General features: G+C 46.6%; 2 protein-coding genes across 3 annotated transcripts in view; one reads left to right on the top strand and one right to left on the bottom strand.

The window, feature by feature from the left end:
• The window catches only part of slco1e1 (solute carrier organic anion transporter family, member 1E1), a 28,594-nt gene extending 4,321 nt beyond the window's left edge, over positions 1-24,273 (bottom strand). Inside the window, exons 1-10 of one of the 2 annotated variants that reach the window (XM_055937944.1) lie at positions 24,114-24,273; positions 4,319-4,531; positions 3,781-3,901; positions 2,981-3,131; positions 2,499-2,640; positions 2,056-2,188; positions 1,371-1,495; positions 969-1,115; positions 586-684; positions 163-396 (exon numbers count right to left, since the gene is read on the bottom strand). In XM_055937944.1, coding sequence (XP_055793919.1) covers positions 163-396; positions 586-684; positions 969-1,115; positions 1,371-1,495; positions 2,056-2,188; positions 2,499-2,640; positions 2,981-3,082 — 982 coding nt within the window. In that variant the 5' untranslated portion in view covers positions 3,083-3,131; positions 3,781-3,901; positions 4,319-4,531; positions 24,114-24,273. The remainder of the gene's footprint in view (positions 1-162; positions 397-585; positions 685-968; positions 1,116-1,370; positions 1,496-2,055; positions 2,189-2,498; positions 2,641-2,980; positions 3,132-3,780; positions 3,902-4,318; positions 4,532-24,113) is intronic. The other variant, XM_055937945.1, reaches the window with a different exon arrangement.
• LOC129865288 (zinc finger MYM-type protein 1-like) lies at positions 16,779-20,137 on the top strand. Its single transcript, XM_055937946.1, has 3 exons — positions 16,779-16,882; positions 17,593-17,676; positions 17,903-20,137. Exons 2-3 carry the CDS (start codon positions 17,641-17,643, stop codon positions 18,911-18,913), a joined length of 1,047 nt encoding a protein of 348 aa, XP_055793921.1. The 5' UTR covers positions 16,779-16,882; positions 17,593-17,640; the 3' UTR covers positions 18,914-20,137.
• Positions 24,274-26,041: the final 1,768 nt, after the last annotated feature.

The raw sequence follows: 26,041 nt of genomic DNA, 5'->3' as shown, positions 1-26,041 counted from the left end.
AATGTATGGTTCCTGTATAGGAATATAAATGTCCATCATAAAAGATAGGCACAGGATTCTACTTCCTGTACATCATAAATAGGGCCAGGCATTTTTCTTGTTCACCTGACCTGAGTGACTGAGAAAAACTATCTGAAAATCGGCAATGAAAGTCTTGACTACCTTTTGCAATTTCAGCCAGCGTCATGGCCTGATGTGAGGTGGCGTCGCTGTTCTCTGTCCCATCCTGGGTAGAGGTGCTAGGGGGCAGCTTGCTCTCCTCTCCCTGCTTTGGCAGCGAGCGGGGCAGAAACCAGAAGGGGATGCCTGACAGGAGCATGATGACAGAGGAGACCAGGAAACCCAGCCACCAGGCCCCTACCCAGCGGGCATCCTTCGGAGTGATGGTCACAGTCTCTGGAAGATGTGAGACATCTCTATCATAAGCACTGATACACATACTATACTGAGAATACAAATAGCATAAAGGGAATTATTTGAGTATTTTCGAGTGGTTTTGAATTCATTTGGATCCAAAATTAATATACATTGCTTAGTAGAAAGGACCCTAAACACAATAATGTGTACAGTATGTGATTCTCTTACTCAGATCGACATATCCAATGTCTACATAGAGACTGGCACACAACGACCCCAGCAGGAAACCAAACATGGGACCTAGCAGTGTGATGGTCTGTAGACATGCTGTCAATCATAAAACACACAGTTAGGCCTACAGCCTGATCTACTCAGTTACTGTACATATGTCATGACTCGGGTTGCAAAATTCCTGGAACTTTCAATAAATGCAAAACCTAGTCATGACATATTTACAATACATGACACACACTCATTGTACGGTTAACACACACACACACACACACACACACACACACACACACACACACACACACACACACACACACACACACACACACACACACACACACACAATGGCTTCCGCTCTGCTGCGAGTGGAATTAACTCACCAATGTAAAAAGCAGAGTTTTCAGCTTTAGCGAAGTCGTCGATGTAGGAGATGCCTAGTGGGGTGACGGGGGTCTCTCCTATCCCCCTCAGAGCGTTCCCCAGAAACACATAGATCCACATGTGGGAGCTGGAGTCCCTCACACAGTCTACAGAGGGAATCATACAGAGACACACAGGTGCATAGTATAACTCCTCTATCAGGGACGACGTATGTACAACTTATACGCTGCACCATGGTTCCCTATGAAGCCAATAGGCATCTGTAGGGCCTGCAGAAATAGTATTGTAAGTAAAGTCTCATGCTAGTTCAGCCTTTGACAAGTCAGGCCAAGCGAGACTACTGCAGGAAGGTACAATTATAGTGGTAGAGACAGGTGAAGATGTTTCTCTGCGATTGGTACCTGTGTTGATGTCCGAGGATGTCTCCCTCTGGATCTCAGGGTCTGTCTGCTTTAGAAGGTCCAGACATGGAGTTATACTGACACTGTCATTCATTGAGCCTCGGATGACTGTGTCAAATGTGTAGCTGTAGAAGAGACAGACCAGTTAGTTGTCATGTCATGTTCTGCAGGCCTTATGATGAGCAAGGACTCAAGTTTAAGTGTAACAATGACATGATTTGTTGAGATGAGACGCTGATCAACAACCAATACTTCGTGGACAGATCTACGTAAACACAACTGCTTGTGTAGAATCTGTCAGGAAGGAATGGGATGCGTAGGCTAACGAGCGGCAGTAGTTTCTGTGTTTTTTTTTGTCACTGGTTATTTTGTGTGTTAGCAGATTTCGATTTCCGAAAGGGGAGGGGACATTTGGCCCACGGACTTGCCCGCAACTTGTAAAGAGAGAAGGTGGAGCTCCTCATTCCGATTACGCTCCTTCTTATAGCATCTCTTAATCCCATCTGTTAACGTGTGTAGCCCCATAACATAATCAAGCAGCTGACCAATTACGCAAGACTTTAGTTCTAAATTAACCGAGATGAATCAGCGACTGCATATGTTTCTTTATTTCTAAAGGGAAACTATCATCCGTATTGGAGTATCTCTACAAGTATAAGCTTAACCAGTATTTCAATTGTTTTACCGTCCCATGAAGAAGTGTGGCAGGCCTGTGAGGAATGATCCTACGGCCATGAGGAAACAGCCCACAGCGATGAGCCTGGGCCGGTGCAGCTTTGCCCCAAAATGGCTGACCACAGCCAGGAACAGCAGGTTACCTGCAAGAAACCACAACACTACAGTAGCCTGGAAACACAACTTTAAGCTCTGTTTAAAAAAAAACTATAAATAGCATAACAGTTTGGGTTCCAGACTACCACAACATAGCAGCACATAAAACAATGTTAGGAGTTTGTTAGAGTTATGGACGAACTGCCAGTTAATCAATTAATAGGAACAACTTCAAAACGGAACAGTATTGAGAGCAGACTGATTGAATCACAACAAAAATAGACCACACTGTAGTCTGTAGCGAATATCTAGTTTCTCTACATGAATTCTCAAGCAACTCAATGTTATTGTTGATACCCATCTCAAAGCTGCCGTCTATGAGTCCGATGAGAGAGCTGGACAGGTCAAAGCGTCTCTCTATCTGAGTGATGGCACTCTTCATGTAGGTCCCTGACAGAGCCTTGGAGAAATAGGCGAATGACAGGGCCACGATGAACAGCTGACAAACACAAGGGAGAGAACATTAGTGTGTGTTTATCCATGTGTATGTGCTTACCAATGGTTGTTTGTCAACGTGTGTGTGTGTGTGTGTGTGTGTGTGTGTGTGTGTGTGTGTGTGTGTGTGTGTGTGTGTGTGTGTGTGTGTGTGTGTGTGTGTGTGTGTGTGTGTGTGTGTGTGTGTGTGTGTGTGTGTGCATGCTTATGTGCGTGCCAATGTGTACTCGTGGGAACGACGTGAGTGCATATGTTTCGCACATCTGTCTGTGCATGCGTGGATGCGTGTGCAGACAGAGTGCATGCACATTCATTTGTGTGCATTTTAAAGCATTATTAAGCACCTTGAGTGTAGAACAGCGGGGGCGTTTGGTGGCCTGCTTGTCAGAAACACACAGTTCCTGTTGGCTGGTCAGCTTCCATCTGTCCTCCGCTGGATCACCCATTCTATCCAGTCAGATACAGGGCAGCACACTGCCTCTCAGCTTGCTCACCCTTATGCAAAAAAACACATGAATTTCACACGTGAACACGCAAAGTATTCCAAAAACACGTTTTCATGATCACGTGATCTTATGTGAAGTTAATGTGATAATGTAAAGCAACATGTGATTACACGAAACTACACATGTGAAAATGTGATCACTTGAAGTGTTCCAAAACATTTTTTTTTTCACATGATTTCACATAAAATGTCACATTTGAAATCATGTGACTTTCAACAAGTGAAATAATGTGGTTTATCTGTAAGGGCAGGAATATAGCATGCATTTTGATGTTATGTTTGATGTTACATGATCTTGAAAAGGCAATGTTCTTTGAGGTTATTCCATGTTCCTTTCCATTTATTTTCCATTTTACTTTCCCTCAGTCGTTTTCACTTTCCTTGGCAAAACAAGCTATGTGTCAGTCAAGACTTATTCAGAGCCAACATGAATTGAAAGCAGCTTTCAATGGATTTTAAACCATTCAACAAATAGTTTTATAAAGGTAGAGTAGACCCAACTAAACACTCTTGATTCTTTACACACACATTGAGAGCCTACACGACCGTAATTAGCCCCCAAACTGAGCATGGTAGCCTATTAATATGAGTAAGAAAATACTGACTTAATAACTCTTAATAACTCTTAATAACTCTTACCTCTGGAGTATGAGAATCCAAAAGTGGCTATTCACAAACACCTCGGCACAGTTACTGTCAGGTACTGGAAATCAAATCCATGTTCTGAGATGACGAAGATGATTTTGGCTTCATTTGAATGCTAGTAACAATAGGAAACACAGGCCAACACAATGCAAATATGTACATGAGTTAGATGGTGGAAGCAGGGAGCATAGCTGGACAAAGGCACTAGCATTCTTTCTGTTTTCTGATAATCCCCCCCAGATTTAGCCTGGCTAATTCTTTCTCCCCTCCCAAATTCTCAGCACTCCAACCTGAAGTCTCATAATAGCAGTCAGAATCAATCAAGTACCTCCAAAACACACACACACACACACACACACACACACACACACACACACACACACACACACACACACACACACACACACACACACACACACACACACACACACACACACACACACACACACACACACACACACACACACACACACACACACACACACACACACACACACACACACAGAACCTGACTGGATAAATGTTAAAGTACCTGACCTGAGTTGGGGCTCCTCTCTCCTCCTGTGTATCCTAGACAAACAGATGAGTCTCCCGCCTCTTTCCCTCCTTGTCTCTGGTGGCAGACCTTTCCCCTCCTACTCTCTGCCCCCTGAGCCTGAGCCCCTATTCTATGAGCGGGTGGCAGTGGAGGTACTGAGGACCGGCCTAACAAAAGGCCTGGCACATTTCTATTCCACACACAAGCCTAGATAGAAACAAGTGGAGCGAGTGTGGAGAGAGAGAGAGAGAGAGAGAGAGAGAGAGAGAGAGATATTGTATACATTGTTTCTTTGGCAATATTGACACAATGTTTTTCATGCCAATAAAGCAGCTTGAATTTGAATTTGAGAGAGAGAGAGAGAGAGAAATCAACTTAGTTAACACTTGAGAGGCTGCACAGCATCTCCCTTTTTCACACAGCCTGCTTTCCTCAAAACCAACCTTTCTGGATGCCAAACATCAAGCACCCCTAAGGGTCCTTGGGGGCACCTGCGAGTGCAGGTTGCAGGTTTGGTACACCACAAAAACCTCAGCTGCACTTGTTAAGCATTTCATCTGTCGAAGAGGACGACAAGAAGGCAACATTGCCGGTTACAAAACCAGCTCGGCCAAATGTGTCCCAATGGGTGGACCCAGCTGGGTCTGAGTCAGGGGAATGTGTTATTAGCATGTTTAACCCGCATGCATGTGGTGCAGGCAGACAGGTCGCCCTGAAAGCAGCTTTGCCCCAACAGGAGTTTTAGGGATTAACAGTTAAGAACCTGACACATTCCTGGGCACCAACCAAGGGAAAGTGCCCATTATGTGTTGAGACCTTACTATTGCTTCACGCTTTTGTCAAATGGCATGGCAGAGACACATTTGTACGTCTAACTTCCATACTGTAGGTAATAGAAGCGCCAGCGGGTGATGTTAGGAAGGTACTGCAGCTTAAGATATATATTGAACATACAGGTTTAACACTTTGGTGGATTTGGCGTTGTTTGCACTACAACGCATGTGTAGACTCAAGGTCTAGTTGACCTTCATTCCTTTCCTTTCGCTGTACTGTTCAGCAGAATACCAGTGCAAAGAAGATGTTATGCTTTCTGTAGACACTGTAGCCTTCTGGTGATATTGGTTACTGCTTATTTTCACCAGTTGTTGAAGACCTATCAACGGTTGAGATTTGTTATGCGATTTTTATGAATAATGACTAAATGATGTATACATTTAACGTAGAACTATAACTAAAACGACCCTGTCATTGTATGATTGTATGACATTTATTAGAATCATACCTCTATAAATCTGGTGTGTAGTTTTAGTCAGAATTAGGACAATGACTTTTTGTTCCTTGTTAGTATGTAAGCAGGGTGCAAGTGTGAGACAACGTATGAGATAAGAGGAGCAATCGATAGACAAGCTGTACTACTGTCTTCCTTTCAGGACATTCTGTCCCCACCCAGGGAGGGGAGAGACCTTGGGCTTGTAGTAGATTGTATAACAGGTGGCAGACAATGTATGAGAAGAAGACTTGTGAACTATATTGTCATTGTTTCTGAGAGGAGGAGGGACATTTATGACGAAATGTGAGGTATATAGACCAATGTACAGGAAATGATAGGCAGAACGTTCCCGTAAATAAACATTTGACTTTTGTAGACTGGGCCTCTGTCTGTTTTTATTTCTATCAGTATTTATACACTTGTTTAATGACCGATTTACAAATCATTGGAAATCATTGAAAATGACAAGAATATGCAAGTTTACCAACGGCACAACAAAATATCACCATTACAGTATATAAATGTCCTAATCACTGGCTACAGTACTGTATATACAGCCTTCTCAATATTGACAAGAATTATTGATATAAATTCACAAGATCGCTTAAAAACAGGGCTTTACAAGGTAAAAAATAGTACAACCAACAACATTCCATCGCCACTAATATTACATTTACATTTTAGTCATTTAGCAGACGCTCTTATCCAGAGCGACTTACAGTAGAGTGCATACATTTTTATTACATTTTACATACTGAGAGAAGGATATCCCTACCAGCCTAACCCTCCCTAACCCGGACGACGCTATGCCAATTGTGCGTCGCCCCACGGACCTCCCGGTTGCGGCCGGCTGCGACAGAGCTTGGGCGCGAACCCAGAGACTCTGGTGGCACAGCTAGCACTGCGATGCAGTGCCCTAGACCACTGCGCCACCCGGGAGGACAGGTAGGTGTGTGGTCCCAAGTATGGGTTTAAGAGCTTAAAAGGATAAACATTAAACATTGGCCATGCTGTCAATCCAGCATGACTTCTGCCTCGCTCAAAACAACTGTAAACTCAGAACTGGGAAATCTGATTTTAGTGACTTCAAAACAACTGGGAACTTGAAAAAAATGAGCTCCAACTGGGAAAATAGGTTTTGAAGGTCATCCAACTGGAATTGCAAGTAGGGAACTCGGGCCTCTTTCTAGAGCTCCGACCTGATGATCACTGACGTCATCATGATTCGACCTTGTTTTTTCAGAGTTCCCAGTAGTCTTGAAAGCACCATAAATCCAGAGAATGCCAGACTTTGATGACAAAGTTTAGTGACGAAATTTGCCCCCGAAGGACTGCTGCGTCACCTTCCTGCTCAAGTGAGAATAGCACAACAAGATGAGTCCAAAAATGTATTGTATGCTGTTGCGTAAATGATGTAATATGCCAGGGAGACTGTAGCTAAGAAAGTAATACTAAGTGTATATTGTGTAGTACGCTGTTAGTAGCCAATGTGCCTCACCCTAATCATTTGGACCCTTTTCCGCTAATAACAGATACTGCGTTTTGGAAGTGTCAATGCGGGAATGATATTTGGTTTTCATTTGGTACTAATCGGTCAGCAGGTGTCGCTATTTTAAAAGGCAACTTTAAGGGTCATATATAGAGTCATGAAGCAGATAATACAGGGAGATGGTTTACACTATTGGTAGATTCAATTCATTGTTGTAAATACTTATGCTACCAATAACAAGTCAAGTAACTGTATTTTATTTAGAGACATTGAGAGGAAAATAATTAAAATTATGTCTAAATTTCCATTGGCCAAAGTAATATGGGGCGGAGATTTTAATACAGTATTACATGATAATGTAGATTGATGGCCTCCTAAGGATAGCAATTCTGTTTGTGAGATAAGGAATATATGTCTAAGGTTAGGTGTTCTAGATATTTGGAGACATAAGAACCCAGATAAGATTATGTTTACATGGAGTACCAAAGATTTATGTATACAATCCCGTATTGATTTCTGGCTGAAGATATGGCTGACAAGGTTGATACAGTCTCAATTGAACCATCGATTTTAACAGACCACAAAGGGTACTCAATAAAGATAAATATGCATGGTTTGTCAACAAAAAAAGTTAGTAAAGGTTACTGGAAAATGAATAAGACTTTACTAGAGAATTAAGTATTTAAGAAGGAAGTAGCAGGAATTATTGATAAATACTGGAATTGTGCCTGTGTTATGAATACGTTTGGAAGTTACTGGGAGCTAATGAAATTTGAAATAGCTTTTGGCTATTTCAATGGGGAAAGAAATTGCTTGTGCCAAGAGAGAGAAAGAATATGACATCATAAAGGGAATAATGGATTATACTAAAAAAACTGAACTAACTAATCAGGAATTACTGGAGCTATCATCATTGCAAATGCAGTTAGACTGTATCTACGAGGAAAAGGCCCGGGGAGCGTTTGTAAGATCAAGATGAAAATGGATGGAGGAGGGAGAGAGAAATACAAAATATTTCTTTAATTTAGAAAAAAGGGCAGGCGAAAAGACTTCCATATGTAAATTAATGATCAGTAATACTCCCAATGAAAATCCAAATGAAATCTCTCAGCCTGTTGCCCAATTTTATCAGAATCTGTATACATCACCCCAGTCAACTTCCAATATGGATCTTTTCTTAGACAATGTAGCAAACATTGCTAAGAAGATAGATAATGATTTCAGGGATTTTTGTGATGATGAGTTATCTGAAATTGAGATAAAAGACTGTATTAAAAGCCTTAAGGACAATAGGTCCCCTGGAAATGATGGTTTAATAAGCGAGTTTTATAAAGCATTCAATGATAAATTGATTCCTTTCATTCTTGCTAGGTTCCAAGAATCAATAGAAAAAGGGGAGTTACCGGCTTCCTTAAAGCAAGGTGTAACTACTTTGATTCCCAAACCTAATAAGGATAGTCTTTATATTGACAACTGGAGACCCATTAGCCTGTTGAATAATTATGGGAAATTATTTGCCCTTGTATTTGCTAAGAGGTTGAAACAAGGTGTCACGTTCCTGACCTGTTTTCCTTTGTTTTTGTATTCATTTTAGTTGGTCAGGGCGTGAGTTGGGTGGGTTTGTCTATGTTTGTATTTCTATGTGGGGTTTTGTGTTCGGCCTGGTATGATTCTCAATTAGAGACAGGTGTGTATTGTTTGTCTCTAATTGAGAGTCATACAAAGGCAGCCAGGGTTTCACTGGTGTTTTGTGGGTGTTTGTTCCTGTGTCAGTGTTTGGGCCACACAGGACGGTTGAAGGTTTGTTAGTTTGTTGTTTTGTAGTTTGTAGTGTCTTGTTTGCTGTTCTTCATTAAAAGATGGCTTATTTCCCTCAATCCGCATCTTGGTCCTATCCATGCTCCTTCTCGTCTAAGGGGGAGAACAACATTGACTGCCTTTACAGAAACACCCACCACAACAGGACCAAGCGGATTGAGGAGAGAGAGAAAGAACTAAGGCACTGGACACAGGAGGAATGGTCTTGGGAGATCATGGACGGAAAAGGACCCTGGGGAAGGGTTGGAGAGAATCGCCGCTCTCGGGAGGTGAAGAAGGCAGCCACAGCCCAGGAGCGGTGGATTGAGGAGGCAGCACGGATGAGAGGCTGGAAGCCCGAGAGGCTCACCCAAGAATTTCTTGGGGGGGGGGCTAAAGGGGAGTGTGGCGAAGCCGGGTTGGATACCTGAGCCAACTCCCCGGGCTTGCCGTGGAGTAAGAGGGCGTCGTACTGGTCAGACACCGTGTTATGCGGTGAAGCGCACGGTGTCCCCAGTACGCGTGCTTAGCCCAGTGCGGGCTATTCCACCTTGCCGCACTGGGAGGGCTAGGTTGGGCATCGAGCCGAGTGCCATGAAGCCGGCCCAACGTATCTGGTCTCCAGTACGTCTCCTCGGGCCGGTGTACATGGCACCAGCCTTACAGGTGGTGTCCCCGGTTCGCCTGCATAGCCCAGTGCGGGCTATTCCACCTCGCCGCACTGGCAGGGCTACGGGGTCCATTCAACCTGGTAAGGTTGGGGAGGCTCGGTGCTCAAGAGCACGTGTCCTCCTTCACGGTCCGGTATATCCGGCGCCACCTTCCCACCCCAGCTCAGTACCACCAGTGCCTACACCACGCACCAGGCTTCCAGTGCATCTCCAGAGCCCTGTTCCTCTTCCACGTACTCTCCCTATGGTGCGTGTCTCCAGCCCGGTGCCTCCAGTTCCGGCACCACGCACCAAGCCTCCTGTGCGTCTCCAGAGCCCTGGACGCACTGTTCCTTCTCCCCGCACTCGCCCTGAGGTGCGTGCCCTCAGCCCGGTACCTCCAGTTCCGGTACCACGCACCAGGCCTAGAGTGCGCCACGAGAGTCCAGTGTGCCCTGTTCCTGTTCCCCGCACTCGCCCTGAGGTGCGTGCCCTCAGCCCGGTACCTCCAGTTCCGGTACCACGCACCAGGCCTATAGTGCGTCTCAGCCGGCCAGAGTCTGCCGTCTGCCCAGCGGTGCCTGAACGGCCCGTCTGCCCAGCTCCGTCTGAGCCATCTGTCTGCCCAGCGCCGTCTGAGCCATCTGTCTGCCCAGCGCCGTCTGAGCCATCTGTCTGCCCAGCGCCGTCTGAGCCATCTGTCTGCCCAGCGCCGTCTGAGCCATCTGTCTGCCCAGCGCCGTCTGAGCCATCTGTCTGCCCAGCGCCGTCTGAGCCATCTGTCTGCCCAGCGCCGTCTGAGCCATCTGTCTGCCCAGCGCCGTCTGAGCCATCTGTCTGCCCAGCGCCGTCTGAGCCATCTGTCTGCCCAGCGCCGTCTGAGCCATCTGTCTGCCCAGCGCCATCTGAGTCAGCCGTCTGCCACGAGCCATTAGAGCCGCCCGTCTGTCCCGAGCCAGTAGAGCCGTCCGTCAGTCAGGAGCCGCTAGAGCCGTCCGTCAGTCAGGAGCCGCTAGAGCCGTCCGCCAGTCAGGAGCTGCCAGAGACGCCCGCCAGTCAGGAGCTGCCAGAGACGCCCGCCAGTCAGGAGCTGCCAGAGACGCCCGCCAGTCAGGAGCTGCCAGAGACGCCCGCCAGTCAGGAGCTGCCAGAGACGCCCGCCAGTCAGGAGCTGCCAGAGACGCCCGCCAGTCAGGAGCTGCCAGAGACGCCCGCCAGTCAGGAGCTGCCAGAGACGCCCGCCAGTCAGGAGCTGCCAGAGACGCCCGCCAGTCAGGAGCTGCCAGAGACGCCCGCCAGTCAGGAGCTGCCAGAGACGCCCGCCAGTCAGGAGCTGCCAGAGACGCCCGCCAGTCAGGAGCTGCCAGAGACGCCCGCCAGTCAGGAGCTGCCAGAGACGCCCGCCAGTCAGGAGCTGCCAGAGACGCCCGCCAGTCAGGAGCTGCCAGAGACGCCCGCCAGTCAGGAGCTGCCAGAGACGCCCGCCAGTCAGGAGCTGCCAGAGACGCCCGCCAGTCAGGAGCTGCCAGAGACGCCCGCCAGTCAGGAGCTGCCAGAGACGCCCGCCAGTCAGGAGCTGCCAGAGACGCCCGCCAGTCAGGAGCTGCCAGAGACGCCCGCCAGTCAGGAGCTGCCAGAGCTGCCCGCCAGTCAGGAGCTGCCCTACAGTCAGGAGCTGCCCTACAGTCCGGAGCTGCCACTCAGCCCGGACCTGCCGGAGTCCCTCAGCCCGGACCTGCCGGAGTCCCTCAGCCCGGACCTGCCGGAGTCCCTCAGCCCGGACCTGCCGGAGTCCCTCAGCCCGGACCTGCCGGAGTCCCTCAGCCCGGACCTGCCGGAGTCCCTCAGCCCGGACCTGCCGGAGTCCCTCAGCCAGGACCTGCCGCCCCTTGTCCCGGTGCCGCCCCTTGTCCCGGTGCCGCCCCTTGTCCCGGTGCCGCCCCTTGTCCCGGTGCCGCCCCTTGTCCCGGTGCCGCCCCTTGTCCCGGTGCCGCCCCTTGTCCCGGTGCCGCCCCTTGTCCCGGTGCCGCCCCTTGTCCCGGTGCCGCCCCTTGTCCCGGTGCCGCCCCTTGTCCCGGTGCCGCCCCTTGTCCCGGTGCCGCCCCTTGTCCCGGTGCTGCCCCTTATCCCGGTGCTGCCCCTTATCCCGGTGCTGCCCCTTATCCCGGTGCTGCCCCTTCATTTAGGTGGGGTTAGTGGGAGGGTGGTCATTGGGAGGGGGATAAAGAAGCGGGGATTGATTATGGTGGGGTGGGGACCTCGTCCACCGCCAGAGCCGCCACCGTGGACAGACGCCCACCCAGACCCTCCCCTAGACTTTGTGCTGGTGCGCCCGGAGTTCGCACCTTAAGGGGGGGGTTCTGTCACGTTCCTGACCTGTTTTCCTTTGTTTTTGTATTCATTTTAGTTGGTCAGGGCGTGAGTTGGGTGGGTTTGTCTATGTTTGTATTTCTATGTGGGGTTTTGTGTTCGGCCTGGTATGATTCTCAATTAGAGACAGGTGTGTATTGTTTGTCTCTAATTGAGAGTCATACAAAGGCAGCCAGGGTTTCACTGGTGTTTTGTGGGTGTTTGTTCCTGTGTCAGTGTTTGGGCCACACAGGACGGTTGAAGGTTTGTTAGTTTGTTGTTTTGTAGTTTGTAGTGTCTTGTTTGCTGTTCTTCATTAAAAGATGGCTTATTTCCCTCAATCCGCATCTTGGTCCTATCCATGCTCTTTCTCGTCTAAGGGGGAGAACAACATTGACTGCCTTTACACAAGGCTTGCATCATATAATTGATGAAGAACAATCTGGTTTTATGCATGGTCGACACATTAGTAATAACATCAGGTTGATCTTACATATGATTGACTATAATGACCTCATCCTTGATGATAGTTTTCTTATGTTTGTTGATTTTTATAAAGCTTTTGACACTGTAGAACATGGGTTTATGTTCAAAGCAATACGTTTTTTGATATAAAGCCTTTTTTTTTTATATAAAGCAGTCCAAACTTTATATAGTGGTTGTACTAGCTCTGTAAAATTACCTCAAGGGACATCCCAAAAATGTGATATTGGGTGTGGAATTAGGCAGGGCTTCCCAATTAGTCAATTCTATTTTTTATTGATTACTCAAATTATGTCTCTTCATATCAAGAAAGGAAATTTAAGGTGTTTGCACTTGGCAATGAATTTAAACTATGTCAACTGGCTGATGATACCACCATATTTTTGAGAGACAGGAATGAGGTTTCTAAAGCAGTTTCCTGTATTGAAGACTTCCTTAGTTTCAGGTTTGAACATTAATATCAATAAGTCAGTCTTATTTCCACTGAAGGATTGTGTTTTACAGGAAGTATATGGTATCCCAGTTAAAGATACGGTTACTTATCTTGGAATTGTTATTTGCAAGGACGAAAAACAAAGGAGTGAATTAAACTTTAACCCCATTATTGAGAAAACAAAGAAGAAATTTAACCTCTGGTTGCTGAGAGATATCTCGTTATATGGTTGGGTTTTATTGTCCAAAGCTGACGGGTTATCCAGATCGGTTTATGTCTTGTTATCACTTGAATTATCCCTAAAATTGTAAAGGACTTAGATAAGATTCTTTATAATTTTATTTGGAGGTACAAGCCTCACTATCTATGGAAAGATATTCTCACTAATACCCATGAACAAGGAGGTCTTGAGGTTTTAGATTTCAATACTCTAAATAATACTTGTAAAATAAATTGGATTCTGAAGTATATTAAAAACCAGAACAATATTTGGAATGTCTTCCCTAAGTATTTATTTGACTCTGTTGGTGGTTTAGAATTTTTGCTTCTATGTAATTTGTAGAAGCAATGTAATTAATTTTAGCTTGGATGTTAGCGTATAAACACACTTTTCCCCCCTCACAGATACTTTCTATGGAACAACAAAATTATACGATTTAAAAATAAGTCTCATTTTTTTCGTAACTGGCTTGAAAATAAAATTATTTTGGTTGGTCAGTTACTGAATGAGGATGGATATCTACTCTCATATGGGGAATTTCTTGATAAGTTTAAAATTCCAATAACCACCGAAATAATGTGCAATTGTGTAACGGTTTTCCTCCTCCTCCTCCTCATCCGAAGAGGAGGAGCATGGATTGAACCAAGGCGCAGCGTTGTGAAATGACATGATTTAATAAAGACACGACAAAACAACGAAGACAGAAAACGAAGAATACTTGAATTAACTAACAAAATAACAAAACGAATGTGTAGACAGACCTGAATTATACGAACTTACATAAAACACGAAGAACGCACGAACAGGGAAAATAGACTACACAAAAGAACGATGTACAAACAAACCGAACAGTCCCGTATGGTGCGACAAACACTGACACAGGCGACAACCACCCACAACGAACACTGTGAAACAACCTACCTAAATATGACTCTCAATTAGAGGAAACGCCAAACACCTGCCTCTAATTGAGAGCCATACCAGGCAACCCTTAAACCAACATAGAAACAGAAAACATAGAATGCCCACCCAAACTCACGTCCTGACCAACTAACACATACAAAACTAACAGAAAACAGGTCAGGAACGTGACATAACCCCCCCCTTAAGGTGCGAACTCCGGGTGCACCAGCACAAAGTTTCGGGGAGGGTCTGGGTGGGCATCTGACCACGGTGGTGGCTCAGGCTCAGGACGAGGTCCCCACCCCACATTAGTCAATCCCAGCTTGCTAATCCCCCTCAGAATGACCACCTCTCTATTCCACCCACCTAATATATGCAACACAAAATAAAGGGACAGCTCCGGGACAAGGTAGCTCAGGACATAGAGGTAGGTGAGAATAGAGAGGTAGATAGAGAGGTAGCTCAGGATAGAGAGGTAGCTCAGGATAGAGGGGCAACTCCGGACTGAAAGGCAGCTCCGGACAGAGAGACAGCTCTGGACTGAGGGGCAGTTGTGGATTAATGGCCGCTCTGGGCTGAGGGGCAGCTCATGACTGGCTGTCGGCTCTGGACGCACATGGCTGGCTGACGGCTCTGGACGCTCATGGCTGGCTGATGGCTCTGGACGCTCATGGCTGGCTGACGGCTTTGGACGCTCATGGCTGGCTGACGGCTCTGGACGCTCATGGCTGGCTGACGGCTCTGGACGCTCATGGCTGGCTGACGGCTCTGGACGCTCATGGCTCGCTGGCGGCTCTGGCAGATCCTGTCTGGTTGGCGGCTCTGGCAGATCCTGTCTGGTTGGCGGCTCTGGCAGATCCTGTCTGGTTGGCGGCTCTGGCAGATCCTGTCTGGTTGGCGGCTCTGGCAGATCCTGACTGACGAATGGCTCTAGCGGCTCCTGGCTGACTAACGGCTCTGACGGCTCGGGACAGACGGGCGGCTCTAATGGCTCGGGACAGACGGATGGCTCAGACGGCGCTGGGGAGACTGATGGCTCAGACGGCGCTGGGGAGACAGATGGCTCAGACGGCGCTGGGGAGACGGATGGCTCAGACGGCGCTGGGGAGACGGATGGCTCAGATGGCGCTGAGGAGACGGATGGCTCAGACGGCGCTGAGGAGACGGATGGCTCAGACGGCGCTGGGGAGACGGATGGCTCAGATGGCGCTGAGGAGACGGATGGCTCAGACGGCGCTGAGGAGACGGATGGCTCAGATGGCGCTGAGGAGACGGATGGCTCAGATGGCGCTGCGGAGACGGATGGCTCAGACTGATCCTGTCTAGCGGAAGGCTTTGGCTGCTCCTGTCTGGTGGAAGGCTCTAGCGGCTCCTGTCTGGCGGAAAGCTCTAGCGGCTCCAGTCTGGCGGAAGGCTCTGTAGGCTCATGGCAGACGGGCGGCTTTGCAGGCTCATGGCAGACGGGCGGCTTTGAAGGCTCAATACAGACGAGCAGTTCATGCGGCGCTTGGCAGACGGACAGTTCAGGCGCCGTTGGGCAGACGGCAGACTCTGGCCGGCTGAGACGCACTGTAGGCCTGGTGCGTGGTGCCGGAACTGGAGGCACCGGACTGGAGACACGCACTTCAAGCCTAGTGCGGGGAGCAGGGACAGGCACACTGTACTCTCAAAGCGTACTATTTGCCTGGTGCGTGGTACCGGCACTGGTTGCACCGGGCTGAGTGCACGCACATCAGGACGAGTACGGGGAGAAGGAACAGTATGTACAGGGCTCTGGAAACGCACAGGTGGCTTAGTGCGTGGTGTCGGAACTGGAGGCACTGGGCTGGAGACACGCACCATAGGAAGAGTGCGTGGAGGAGGAACAGGGCTCTCAAAAACGCACTGGAAGCCTGGTGCGTGGTGTAGGCACTGGTGGTACTGGGAGGTAGCGCCGGAAATACCGGACAAAAAACAAATGTGTAGACAGACCTGAATTATACGAACTTACATAAAACACGAAGAACACAAACCGAACAGTCCCGTATGGTGCGACAAACACTGACACAGGCGACAACCACCCACAACGAACACTGTGAAACAACCTACCTAAATATGACTCTCAATTAGAGGAAACGCCAAACACCTGCCTCTAATTGAGAGCCATACCAGGCAACCCTTAAACCAACATAGAAACAGAAAACATAGACTGCCCACCCAAACTCACGTCCTGACCAACTAACACATACAAAACTAACAGAAAACAGGTCAGGAACGTGACAAATTGTTTTTGATGCGATTCCAAGGGGGGTTTTATCTCTTTTTAAATTCCTCTGTGGTTGATGTAAGTAACATAGATTTACATGAAAATATATTAATTGGCAATATTAACATCAAAGATAAATGTAGTAATAACCAGATTAGGAATATTGTTTGTGATACTACAATTCCCTCAGCAAGATTATTTGTGATTTCTGTGGAATGGAGAAGGAGACCATTTAGCATATTTTTTTGGCCTGTGTTTATAGTAGAATTTTTGGGAATGACAGAGAATTTTGTTACAAAAAATAAATAAAAAATAGGACCGGTTGTACAATTTAATTGTTTTGATATAATGATTTATTTCAGAAATTCTGACATTGAAGATGTACCTAGTGTACCTAATAATACATTTCATCATAGGCGGAAATCCCAGGGGGGACGGGGGGGACACGACCCCCCCATCCTGGGAAAAATATGACTTGTCCCCCCCAATATATCACTGTAAACATAACTATGTAATTTCAATAATATTAATAACACGCAATGAAAGCACTTGTGCTGATTATAGACACTTAATAGCGCGTTTTTAAGTTTAACAAGATTGTGACCCCCCGCCCTTTGCCTCACGATGGTTTGATCCACTGCCAGTTCTTTAGCTTGCAAGGTAATAGAGGGTTCGTATCTACTGTCCGAAAGGCACTCGATGTACGTAACTGACGTGAGGTAATTCAGTCAATTGCAACATAGCAATGTATATATTTTTCTAATGTTGCAGGGTTCACACACTAGCTGAATTTGCAGAGCTAACGCGCAAACTAAAGCAAACATTAACTATCAAGCTAGCTAGTACCTATTCCATTTATGTGGCGTCGTCAAAGATGGAATATTTGCTATCGTCAGTTTATTCCAAGATTAGCATGCAGCTGTAGTGCTTCAAAGTCCCTGTGATAAGGTTAGCGATAAACTGAAGTCCAAACTGAACAGAACTACACTCTCTTATACCATTGTCTTAAATATATTTAATGGTCTCATTGCAAAAGCTAAATTGTCGCTAGTGATTTTTTATTTTTTTTCACCTTTATTTAACCAGGTAGCAAAGATTATAGCAAACACCACAGAAACGGAATTGGTGCTCGCTAGCTTTGCAAATTCAGCTATTATTGGAAGCTAGCCAATATGAAACAAACTATGTTAAAATTACAAAAGGTTGCAGCATGTGTTGTGTAAATGTGTGTGTGTGCAGCTAGACCAGCCAGCCAGTCAGGTAGAAAAATGTCAGAAAAAAGTAAAAAGACGGATATCAGAGTATTTTTCAGTACACCAAAACGCAAAGTAAGAACTCTAGTAGCCTAATATCTCAAAGACGAGTTGATAAAATGTTCATAAGAAAGAAGTGAAATGCTAATGGAAATGTTTCACAATGATGTCATTAGGCAGAGCAGGCAACAGATGGCACACAGACAGCTGAGTTGGGGACAGATATGCAGGGACAGACTGGCAGAGACAGGGAGTCTCAGGTAAGTTTGTTGAGTCTTTGTTTGGCAACATTATGAAAGGTTCTCAATTTTTTTGATTTGTAAAATAGGGACATAATTGGAAAATGCCATGGATACCCCCACTCTCAACTTAAACTGGTGACTAAACTAAGATTTGTTAAAGGCAATGGTATTGCTGTTGTGATTAATTGTGTAGTTTTGGGTACCGGTAGTTAGGAGTACAGCAAACACCTTATTTCTTTTCTAGGAGTCAGACTGTGAGTCAGTGAGGGTGGTGAAAGGGAAAGAGCCAAGGAGAGAGACTTCAGAGGACAGTGTCACAGCCACGGCAGGACCAGGTGTCACCCTTGTTGCCAGCAGCACCAGTATAGGGGACAGTGGCACAGCATCGTCCAGTTACCTCAGTGATGGCACAAAACCATATCAGCCACACCCACAATTTATAGAACCGCAAACTCTTGCCAACAGAGTGTTGACGTTTCAAGAGAGATGGTTTCGCGATTTCCCCTGGCTACATTATAATCCATCAATAAAAGGAGTGTTGTGTTTTCACTGTAGGCAAGGGTTTTCAAGCCAGCCATCTTTTGGCCAAAGAGCAGATGCTGCCTTCATTAGTGCAGGATTTAGGAACTGGAGAAAAGCCATTGAAAAATTCACAGCACATCAAAACTGCCAAACCCACCGCCACTTTGTAACTGTAACAGCACACCAGCTAAATCCAATCAGTGTCCAGTTATCCAGCGCGTGGGGTAAACAGCAGGAGGACGCAAGGCATTGCTTGATGAAAATTGTTAGTTCGGTGCGACATGTAGTAAGACAGGGACAAGCCTTTAGAGGCCACACGGATGACAGTGGGAATTTATACCAGTTTTTGAAACTCAGGGCAGAAGAGGATGATCCCATTTTACTGAAGTGGTTAACAGAGCGTACCACAATGTACACAGGCCCCAAAGCACAGAATGAAATTCTGAACATGGCCAATACAGTCATTCGAGGCATTGCAGCTGAGATTAGGTCTCTTCCGATTGTACAATTTTCATTAATTGTTGATGGTACTCAAGATGTCTCTGGTGCTGAACAGGAGAGTGTCTGTCTGCGTTATGTTGACCATGACCTTGTCCCTCACGAGGACTCGCCTGTTGTCTCCGACACCCTGTCTCTGGTATGCAGGCTGCAGTCGAGTGTGTGCGGTCATCTCTTAGGGGCAAGAGAAATGACGAAAGCTACCTTGCACTGTATGAGAAAGCAACAACTTTGATTGACTCTATTGAATCCATTGAATCCATTGAGACGCACTCAAGACGATTTGCTGGCAAAGCATTGGATCACTATAGGGCAGAATTTTTTTAAGTGTTGGATGGTGTGGAGGTTCAGTTTGGCGACCGTTTTGACCAGGACAGTCTAAACGTCCTGCAAAAGTTGGAAAGAGCGCTTCTCACGGGCGAGTTGGATGAGTCTCTAGATCAGTACCCTGAGCTGAACATAGATTCTCTTTCAGTGCAGATCCCTCACTTTCACAACAAATACCCCTGTAGCAGCAGTTGAGAGGCAGCAGAGGTCCTCAGGAGGCTTCCAGTGGAGGTGCGGGGGTTGTTTGACCAAGTTGAGGTGCTGATCAGAATTTTGTTTGTGGTGCCAGTGTGTTCATGTGAGGCTGAGAGGAGTTTCAGTGCACTCCGCAGGTTAAAGACTTGGCTACGGGCCAGCATGGGCCAAGAGAGACTGAACGGCGTAGTTGTCTGTAATGTACATAAAGACAGGCTGGACAGTCTCAAGAGGGAAAATATCTGCCAGCAATTTGTTGGATCCATTGAAACCCGCAAACATATGTTCGGTTCTTTTGTTCAGTAGTGTGTATAGCAGTGGTTCTCAACCTTTTTTGGGTACTGGAACCCCTGCATATTTTGAGGCAAGGCAGGCAAGGTTTTGAGCGGTCCTCAGGGACCTCCACCCCCTCTATATTATATGTAAACTTACTGGAAACCTTGTGGTACTGAATACGTTCATTACACTTTATTTTATTTCACGGACACCTTGCAATTAGTCCATGGACCCCTGTTTGAGAACCCCTGGTGTAATTGATATTTGTTATTTTGTTTAGTAGTTTTCAGTTTTTAGTACATGACAGTACACTTACAAATTATTATTATTATTTCATGTTATTTTATTTAAAATTGCATACTTTGTGTGACATACTTGTCCATAGCTGCTGTTTGAAGAGTTGAGACACTGACTGAAGGATATTTTGTTTGATTTATTTGGGTTTTTCATTGAAGTAGTTATTTTGCTTTTAGAACTGTACTTATTTTAAGCTTTTTGTTCTTGTAAAGATATTGTAGTAGACTCAGGCCAGGTGCACATATTTAATGACTATATAAATGTATCACAATGTCAAATTAAAAGGTAAATTCAAAACGGAGACCAACTTTGTGATGGTTCTCAATGGAGATTCTTTACGATGAGATCACACCATGTTCATTGTATTTATGAAAACTACACACATACAGTGTACAGTACCATTGCCGCCTAATGGCCTTTCTTGATATTGCTGGTTATAAGTACGAATACCTGCATACATACTGGACTGATAAGGAACACTGCTATAACTATTATTAGTAGTAGTATTATAATGATTTAAACAAGTTGGGACAACCCTTCAGTTAACTACTGTACCTAACAATTATCCAGTAGTAGTGATTATGGTCCCTCAATATACATTTAACATATTACAACGTAGGCTATGTGTTACAGCACTACTTTTGTTGTCCCCCTCAGGAATTGCTCCTGAGAAAATTTCATGTAATTGTCCCCTCCAAGGTTGATATCAGATTTTCGCCCCTGCATTTCATATTCACAAATACAAATGGTCTAATTCATAACCTAACTTTTTTCACTTTATAAATTAATTTATACAATATGGCACTACGTTAAGTAAAATGAAAAACAAAAAGGTGTAACGGCTGTCTCTCTCCTCATCCTCGGACGAGGTGAGGAGAGAAGGATCTTCAGACCAAAATGCAGCTTGAGGGAAATAAGCCATCTCTTTATTTATAACGCTGATGGCAAAACAAAACACTTTCAAAAATACAAAAACAAGAAAACGACGTAGACGAAACCTGAACATAAACTTACATAACTAACACGTAACACTTACGGACAGGAAACATACTACATCGAAACGAAACGAAACGAACAACCGAAACAATCCCGTATGGTGTAAGACATAACACAGACACAGGAGACAATCACCCACAAACAAACAGTGAGAACGCCCTACCTAAATATGACTCTTAATTAGAGGAAAACGCAAACCACCTGCCTCTAATCAAGAGCCATACCAGGCAACCCAAAACCAACATAGAAACAGATAACATAGACTGCCCACCCAAAACTAACGCCCTGACCAATTACACATACAAAAACAACATAAAACTGGTCAGGACCGTTACATAACCCCCCCCTCAAGGTGCGAACTCCGGGCGCACCAGCACAAAGTCCAGGGGAGGGTCTGGGTGGGCAGGTGACCACGGTGGTGGCTCCGGCTCTGGACGCTGTCCCCACACCACCATAGTCACTCCCCGTTTTTGTCTTCCCCTCCCAATGCCCACCCTAAAACTCACATCCCCTAAATAAACATCCAGCACCAGGAGAAGGGGCAGCACCGGGACAAAGGGCAGCATCGGGACAAGGGGCAGCACCGGAACAAGGGGCAGCACCGGGACAAGGGACAGCACCGGGACAATGGGCAGTACCGGGACAAGGGGCAGCACCGGGACAAGGGGCAGCACCAGGATAAGGGGCAGCACCAGGACAAGGGGCAGCACCGGGACAAGGGGCAGCACCGGGACAAGGGGCAGCACCGGGACAAGGGGCAGCACCGGGACAAGGGGCAGCACCGGGACAAGGGGCAGCACCGGGACAAGGGGCAACACCGGGACAAGGGGCAGGTCCCGGCTGATAAACTCTGGCAGATCCTGGCTGAGGGACTCTGGCAGGTCTATGCAGGCTGACGGCTCTCGACGCTCATGGCAGGCTGACGGCTCTCGACGCTCATGGCAGGCTGACGGCTCTCGACGCTCATGGCAGGCTGACGGCTCTCGACGCTCATGGCAGGCTGACGGCTCTCGACGCTCATGGCAGGCTGACGGCTCTCGCTGCTCATGGCTCTCTGACGGCTCTGGCAGATCCTGTCTGGTTGGCGGCTCTGGCAGATCCTGTCTGGTTGGCGGCTCTGGCAGATCCTGTCTGGTTGGCGGCTCTGGCAGATCCTGTCTGGCGGGCGGCTCTGGCAGATCCTGTCTGGCGGGCGGCTCTAGCGGCTCCTGTCTGGCAGACGGCTCTAGCGGCTCATGGCAGACGGGCGGCTTTGCAGGCTCATGGCAGACGGGCGGCTTTGCAGGCTCCTGGCAGACGGGCGGCTTTGCAGGCTCCTGGCAGACGGATGACTCAGACGGCGCTGGGGAGACGGATGGCTCAGATGGCGCTGGGGGGACGGATGGCTCAGATGGCGCTGGGGAGACGGATGGCTCAGATGGCGCTGGTGAGACGGATGGCTCTGGCCGGATACGGCACACTGTAGACCTGGTGCATGGTGCCGGAACTGGAGGCACCGTGCTAATGATAAGCACCTTCCTACTAGTGCGGGGAGCAAGGACAGGGCACACTGCATTCTCAAAGCCCACTCTATACCTGATGCGAGGTACCGGCACTGGTGACACCGGGCTGAGGACAAGCACATCAGGATTAGTAGGGGGAGAAGATACAGTGTGTTCAGGGCTCTGGAGACGCACAGGTGGCTTAGTGCGTGGTGCCGGAACTGGAGGCACCGGGCTAGATACACGCACTACAGGGCGAGTGCGTGGAGGAGGAACAGGGCTCAGGATACGCACTGGTAGCCTAGTGCGTAGTGTAGACACTGTAGGTACTAGGCTGGGGCGGGGAGGTGGCGCCGGAAATACCGGACCGTGGAGGCGTACTGGCACTCTTGAGCATTGAGCCTGCCCAACCTTACCTGGTTGAATGCTCCCGGTTGCCCGACCAGTGCGGGGAGGTGGAATAACCCGCACCGGGCTATGTAGGCGAACCGGGGAAACCATGTGTAAGGCAGGTGCCATGTATGCCGGCCCGAGGAGACGCACTGGAGACCAGACGCGTTGAGCCGGCCTCATGACACCTGGCTCAATACCCAATCTAGCCCTACCAGTGCGGGGAGGTGGAATAACCCGCACTGGGCTATGCACTCGTACAGGAGACACCGTGCGCTCTACTGCGTAACACGGCGCCTGCCCGTACTCCCGCTCTCCACGGTAAGCCTGGGAAGTGGGCGCAGGTCTCCTACCTGCCCTTGGCCCACTACCTCCTAGCCCCCCCCCAAGAAATTTTTGGGAATTACTTACGGGCTTTTTGGGCTTCCGTGCCAGACGCGTTCCCTCATAGCTCCGGTTCCTCTCTCCGGTAGCCTCTGCTCTCCTCAGTGCCTCCAGCTGTTCCCATGGAAGGCGATCTCTACCAGCCAGGATCTCCTCCCATGTGTAGACACCTTTTCCTTCCAATAAATCGTCCCATGTCCATTGCTCCTTCTTCTCCTGTCCCTTACTCCGTTTATTTTTCCCTTGCCGCTTGGTCTTAGCGTGGTGGGTGATTCTGTAACGGCTGTCTCTATCCTCATCCTCGGACGAGGTGAGGAGAGAAGGATCTTCAGACCAAAATGCAGCTTGAGGGAAATAAGCCATCTCTTTATTTATAACGCTGATGGCAAAACAAAACACTTTCAAAAATACAAAAACAAGAAAACGACGTAGACGAAACCTGAACATAAACTTACATAACTAACACGTAACACTTACGGACAGGAAACATACTACATCGAAACGAAACGAACAACCGAAACAATCCCGTATGGTGTAAGACATAACACAGACACAGGAGACAATCACCCACAAACAAACAGTGAGAACGCCCTACCTAAATATGACTCTTAATTAGAGGAAAACGCAAACCACCTGCCTCTAATCAAGAGCCATACCAGGCAACCCAAAACCAACATAGAAACAGATAACATAGACTGCCCACCCAAAACTAACGCCCTGACCAATTACACATACAAAAACAACATAAAACTGGTCAGGACCGTTACAAAAGGCAATTAAAACTTGTATTATTAATGAATATGATTTGTTTGTTTAGGATTCCTGGCAATGTAAATAGTTTGTATGTATGCTTGTTTGCATGTGACTATTCCTCTTTTGTTTATTGATATTTGTTAATTTAAAAAAATATTTTTAAAAAGAGAGTAAGAACAGCCCTTAGCTTTGGTATATTGACCATATACCACACCTCCTCGGGCCTTATTGCTTCAATATACCACGGCTTTCAGCCGATCTGCGTTCAGGGCTCAAACCACACAGTTTTGTAAAGGGAAATAATGCACGCTCTAAAATGTGAGTGGAACAACTGACCTTCCACAGAGTTATTTTCCAGAGAACGCATAGAGCCACGAGTTGATTATCCGTTATATACCATGGCTATAATTTAACAAATTTTCTTCTAGAAATGTGTTCATTTGCTGCTAAAAATATGTTCAACATCCACTGAAGTAGCTAGCAGAAGTTGTGAAAGAAGTTGCCTTGGTAACCAAACAAACAGACTTTCTAGTTTAGCTAACCAAATGATCAGTCCTAACTTGCTATTATGAAAATCGAATTCAACAATGGCAACAACAAAAAATCGTCGTTTCCTTTCAAAGGTAGCTCAAACATATAATGAACTATAGCCATTGAATTGTACCATGCAAATAATACTATGCGTTATATGGAAATAATGCACGGTCTAGAATGCCTAATGCCTAAGAAAAGTTTGCTTTCTGATCAGGACACTCCACACTGTTCATTACGAGGAGATCGCATTGAATATCAAACACCAAGCTAGCTAAATAGGCTGTTGCTAGCAAACCTGCCAATATTACAACCGAATTAAAAAATACCAGTTGCTGAAAACAGCTGGTCAACCTAGAAACATGTGGGAGGATTTGACAACATAGCGACACTTGCGTCATAACTGCAACATGGGGACCAGAGAAATTAATATTCGTCACTCACTTAATATGTTCTCGAACTAATATTCTTCAATTGCAAAAGATAGATTACAACATTTAGAACAAAGATAAAATTGAGGGTAAACAAAGTTTACCAATAGAACTAACAACCAGGTTTAGTGGAAGTATGAAATAGTATGAATTTACTTATCGACATTTAAATCTCAATGAAAATATGTCATTTTTTACCAGTAACTGTGAGCTTGTTTTCTTTAGCAACTGTGGTGTAAACGGGATAAAAGCTTCTGCCCTGTACATTATCTGGAACTAATAAACTCGGGCAGTACCAAGTCGTCCATTTTTTCCAAATAATGTACAACGCTTCAGCGTTTATCCCTTACATGTACGTGTGTATGTAAATGTATAGATGTCTCTCTGGGTCTATCCGTCCTTTCCTTGCTGTGTTTGGTCCTCTCCTTTCTGCCCCAGTATCTTTCTGGTGCAAGCTGCAGCCACCGTATGACAAACTTCTCCGTCTCTCCATCTGTAGCCTTGGATGTGAAAGTGTTTCTCTTGACACCACCACCCACAGAAATAAAGAGCAAAATAAGTAGTTACAACAATTAGTCAGATATTGACACCACAGACAAATCCTAGGAATGACACTCCAGACCTCAAACGCAAAGCACATGAACACAACACAATAACCACAGAGGTTTTCAATTTCAACACTCAGTCAAACAGATCAAGAGATGTAAATATGTTCCTGTTGTAGCGCCACCGTGTGGTCAATTTGAAAGCTTTCATATGTGGAGTCTTGACAGGGTTTGGAACATGTGTACAAAGTTTAGTTGCGATACAAATATCTGTGTCTGATTTATACGCATTTATGTGCCAGACTACGCCCACATTAATGTTTTTGGTCAGTTGTTTGAAATACTAGTCTGGAAAATATTGCGTTGAAAGACATTTGTCCATAGATGCCATAGATTCACCCAGATTGGCGGGCCCCAAAGGCCTCGGATCAATTTCCTGGATTATTATTATTTTTTTTAAAAACTTTTATTTAACTGTGCAAGTCAGGTAAGAACAAATTCTTATTTACAATGATGACCTACCCCGGCCAAACCCAGACGATGCTGGGCCAATTGTGCGCTGCCCTATGGGACTCCCAATCATGGCCAGATGTGATACAACCTGGAATCAAACCAGGGACTGTAGTGACACCTCTTGCACTGAGATGCAGTGCCTTAGACCACTGCGCCACTCAGGAGCCCAGATGCAAGGTCTGGCCATCCATTATATAAAAATTCTAGTTATAGGCTATGAGGTGTTTGTTTTCAGTTAAACAGG

The sequence above is a fragment of the Salvelinus fontinalis genome, chromosome 11 (assembly GCF_029448725.1).
Source record: "Salvelinus fontinalis isolate EN_2023a chromosome 11, ASM2944872v1, whole genome shotgun sequence".
Taxonomy (NCBI): domain Eukaryota; kingdom Metazoa; phylum Chordata; class Actinopteri; order Salmoniformes; family Salmonidae; genus Salvelinus; species Salvelinus fontinalis.
The sequence above is the reverse complement of the archived record's forward strand: the minus strand, read 5'-3'. Positions and strand labels throughout refer to the sequence as shown.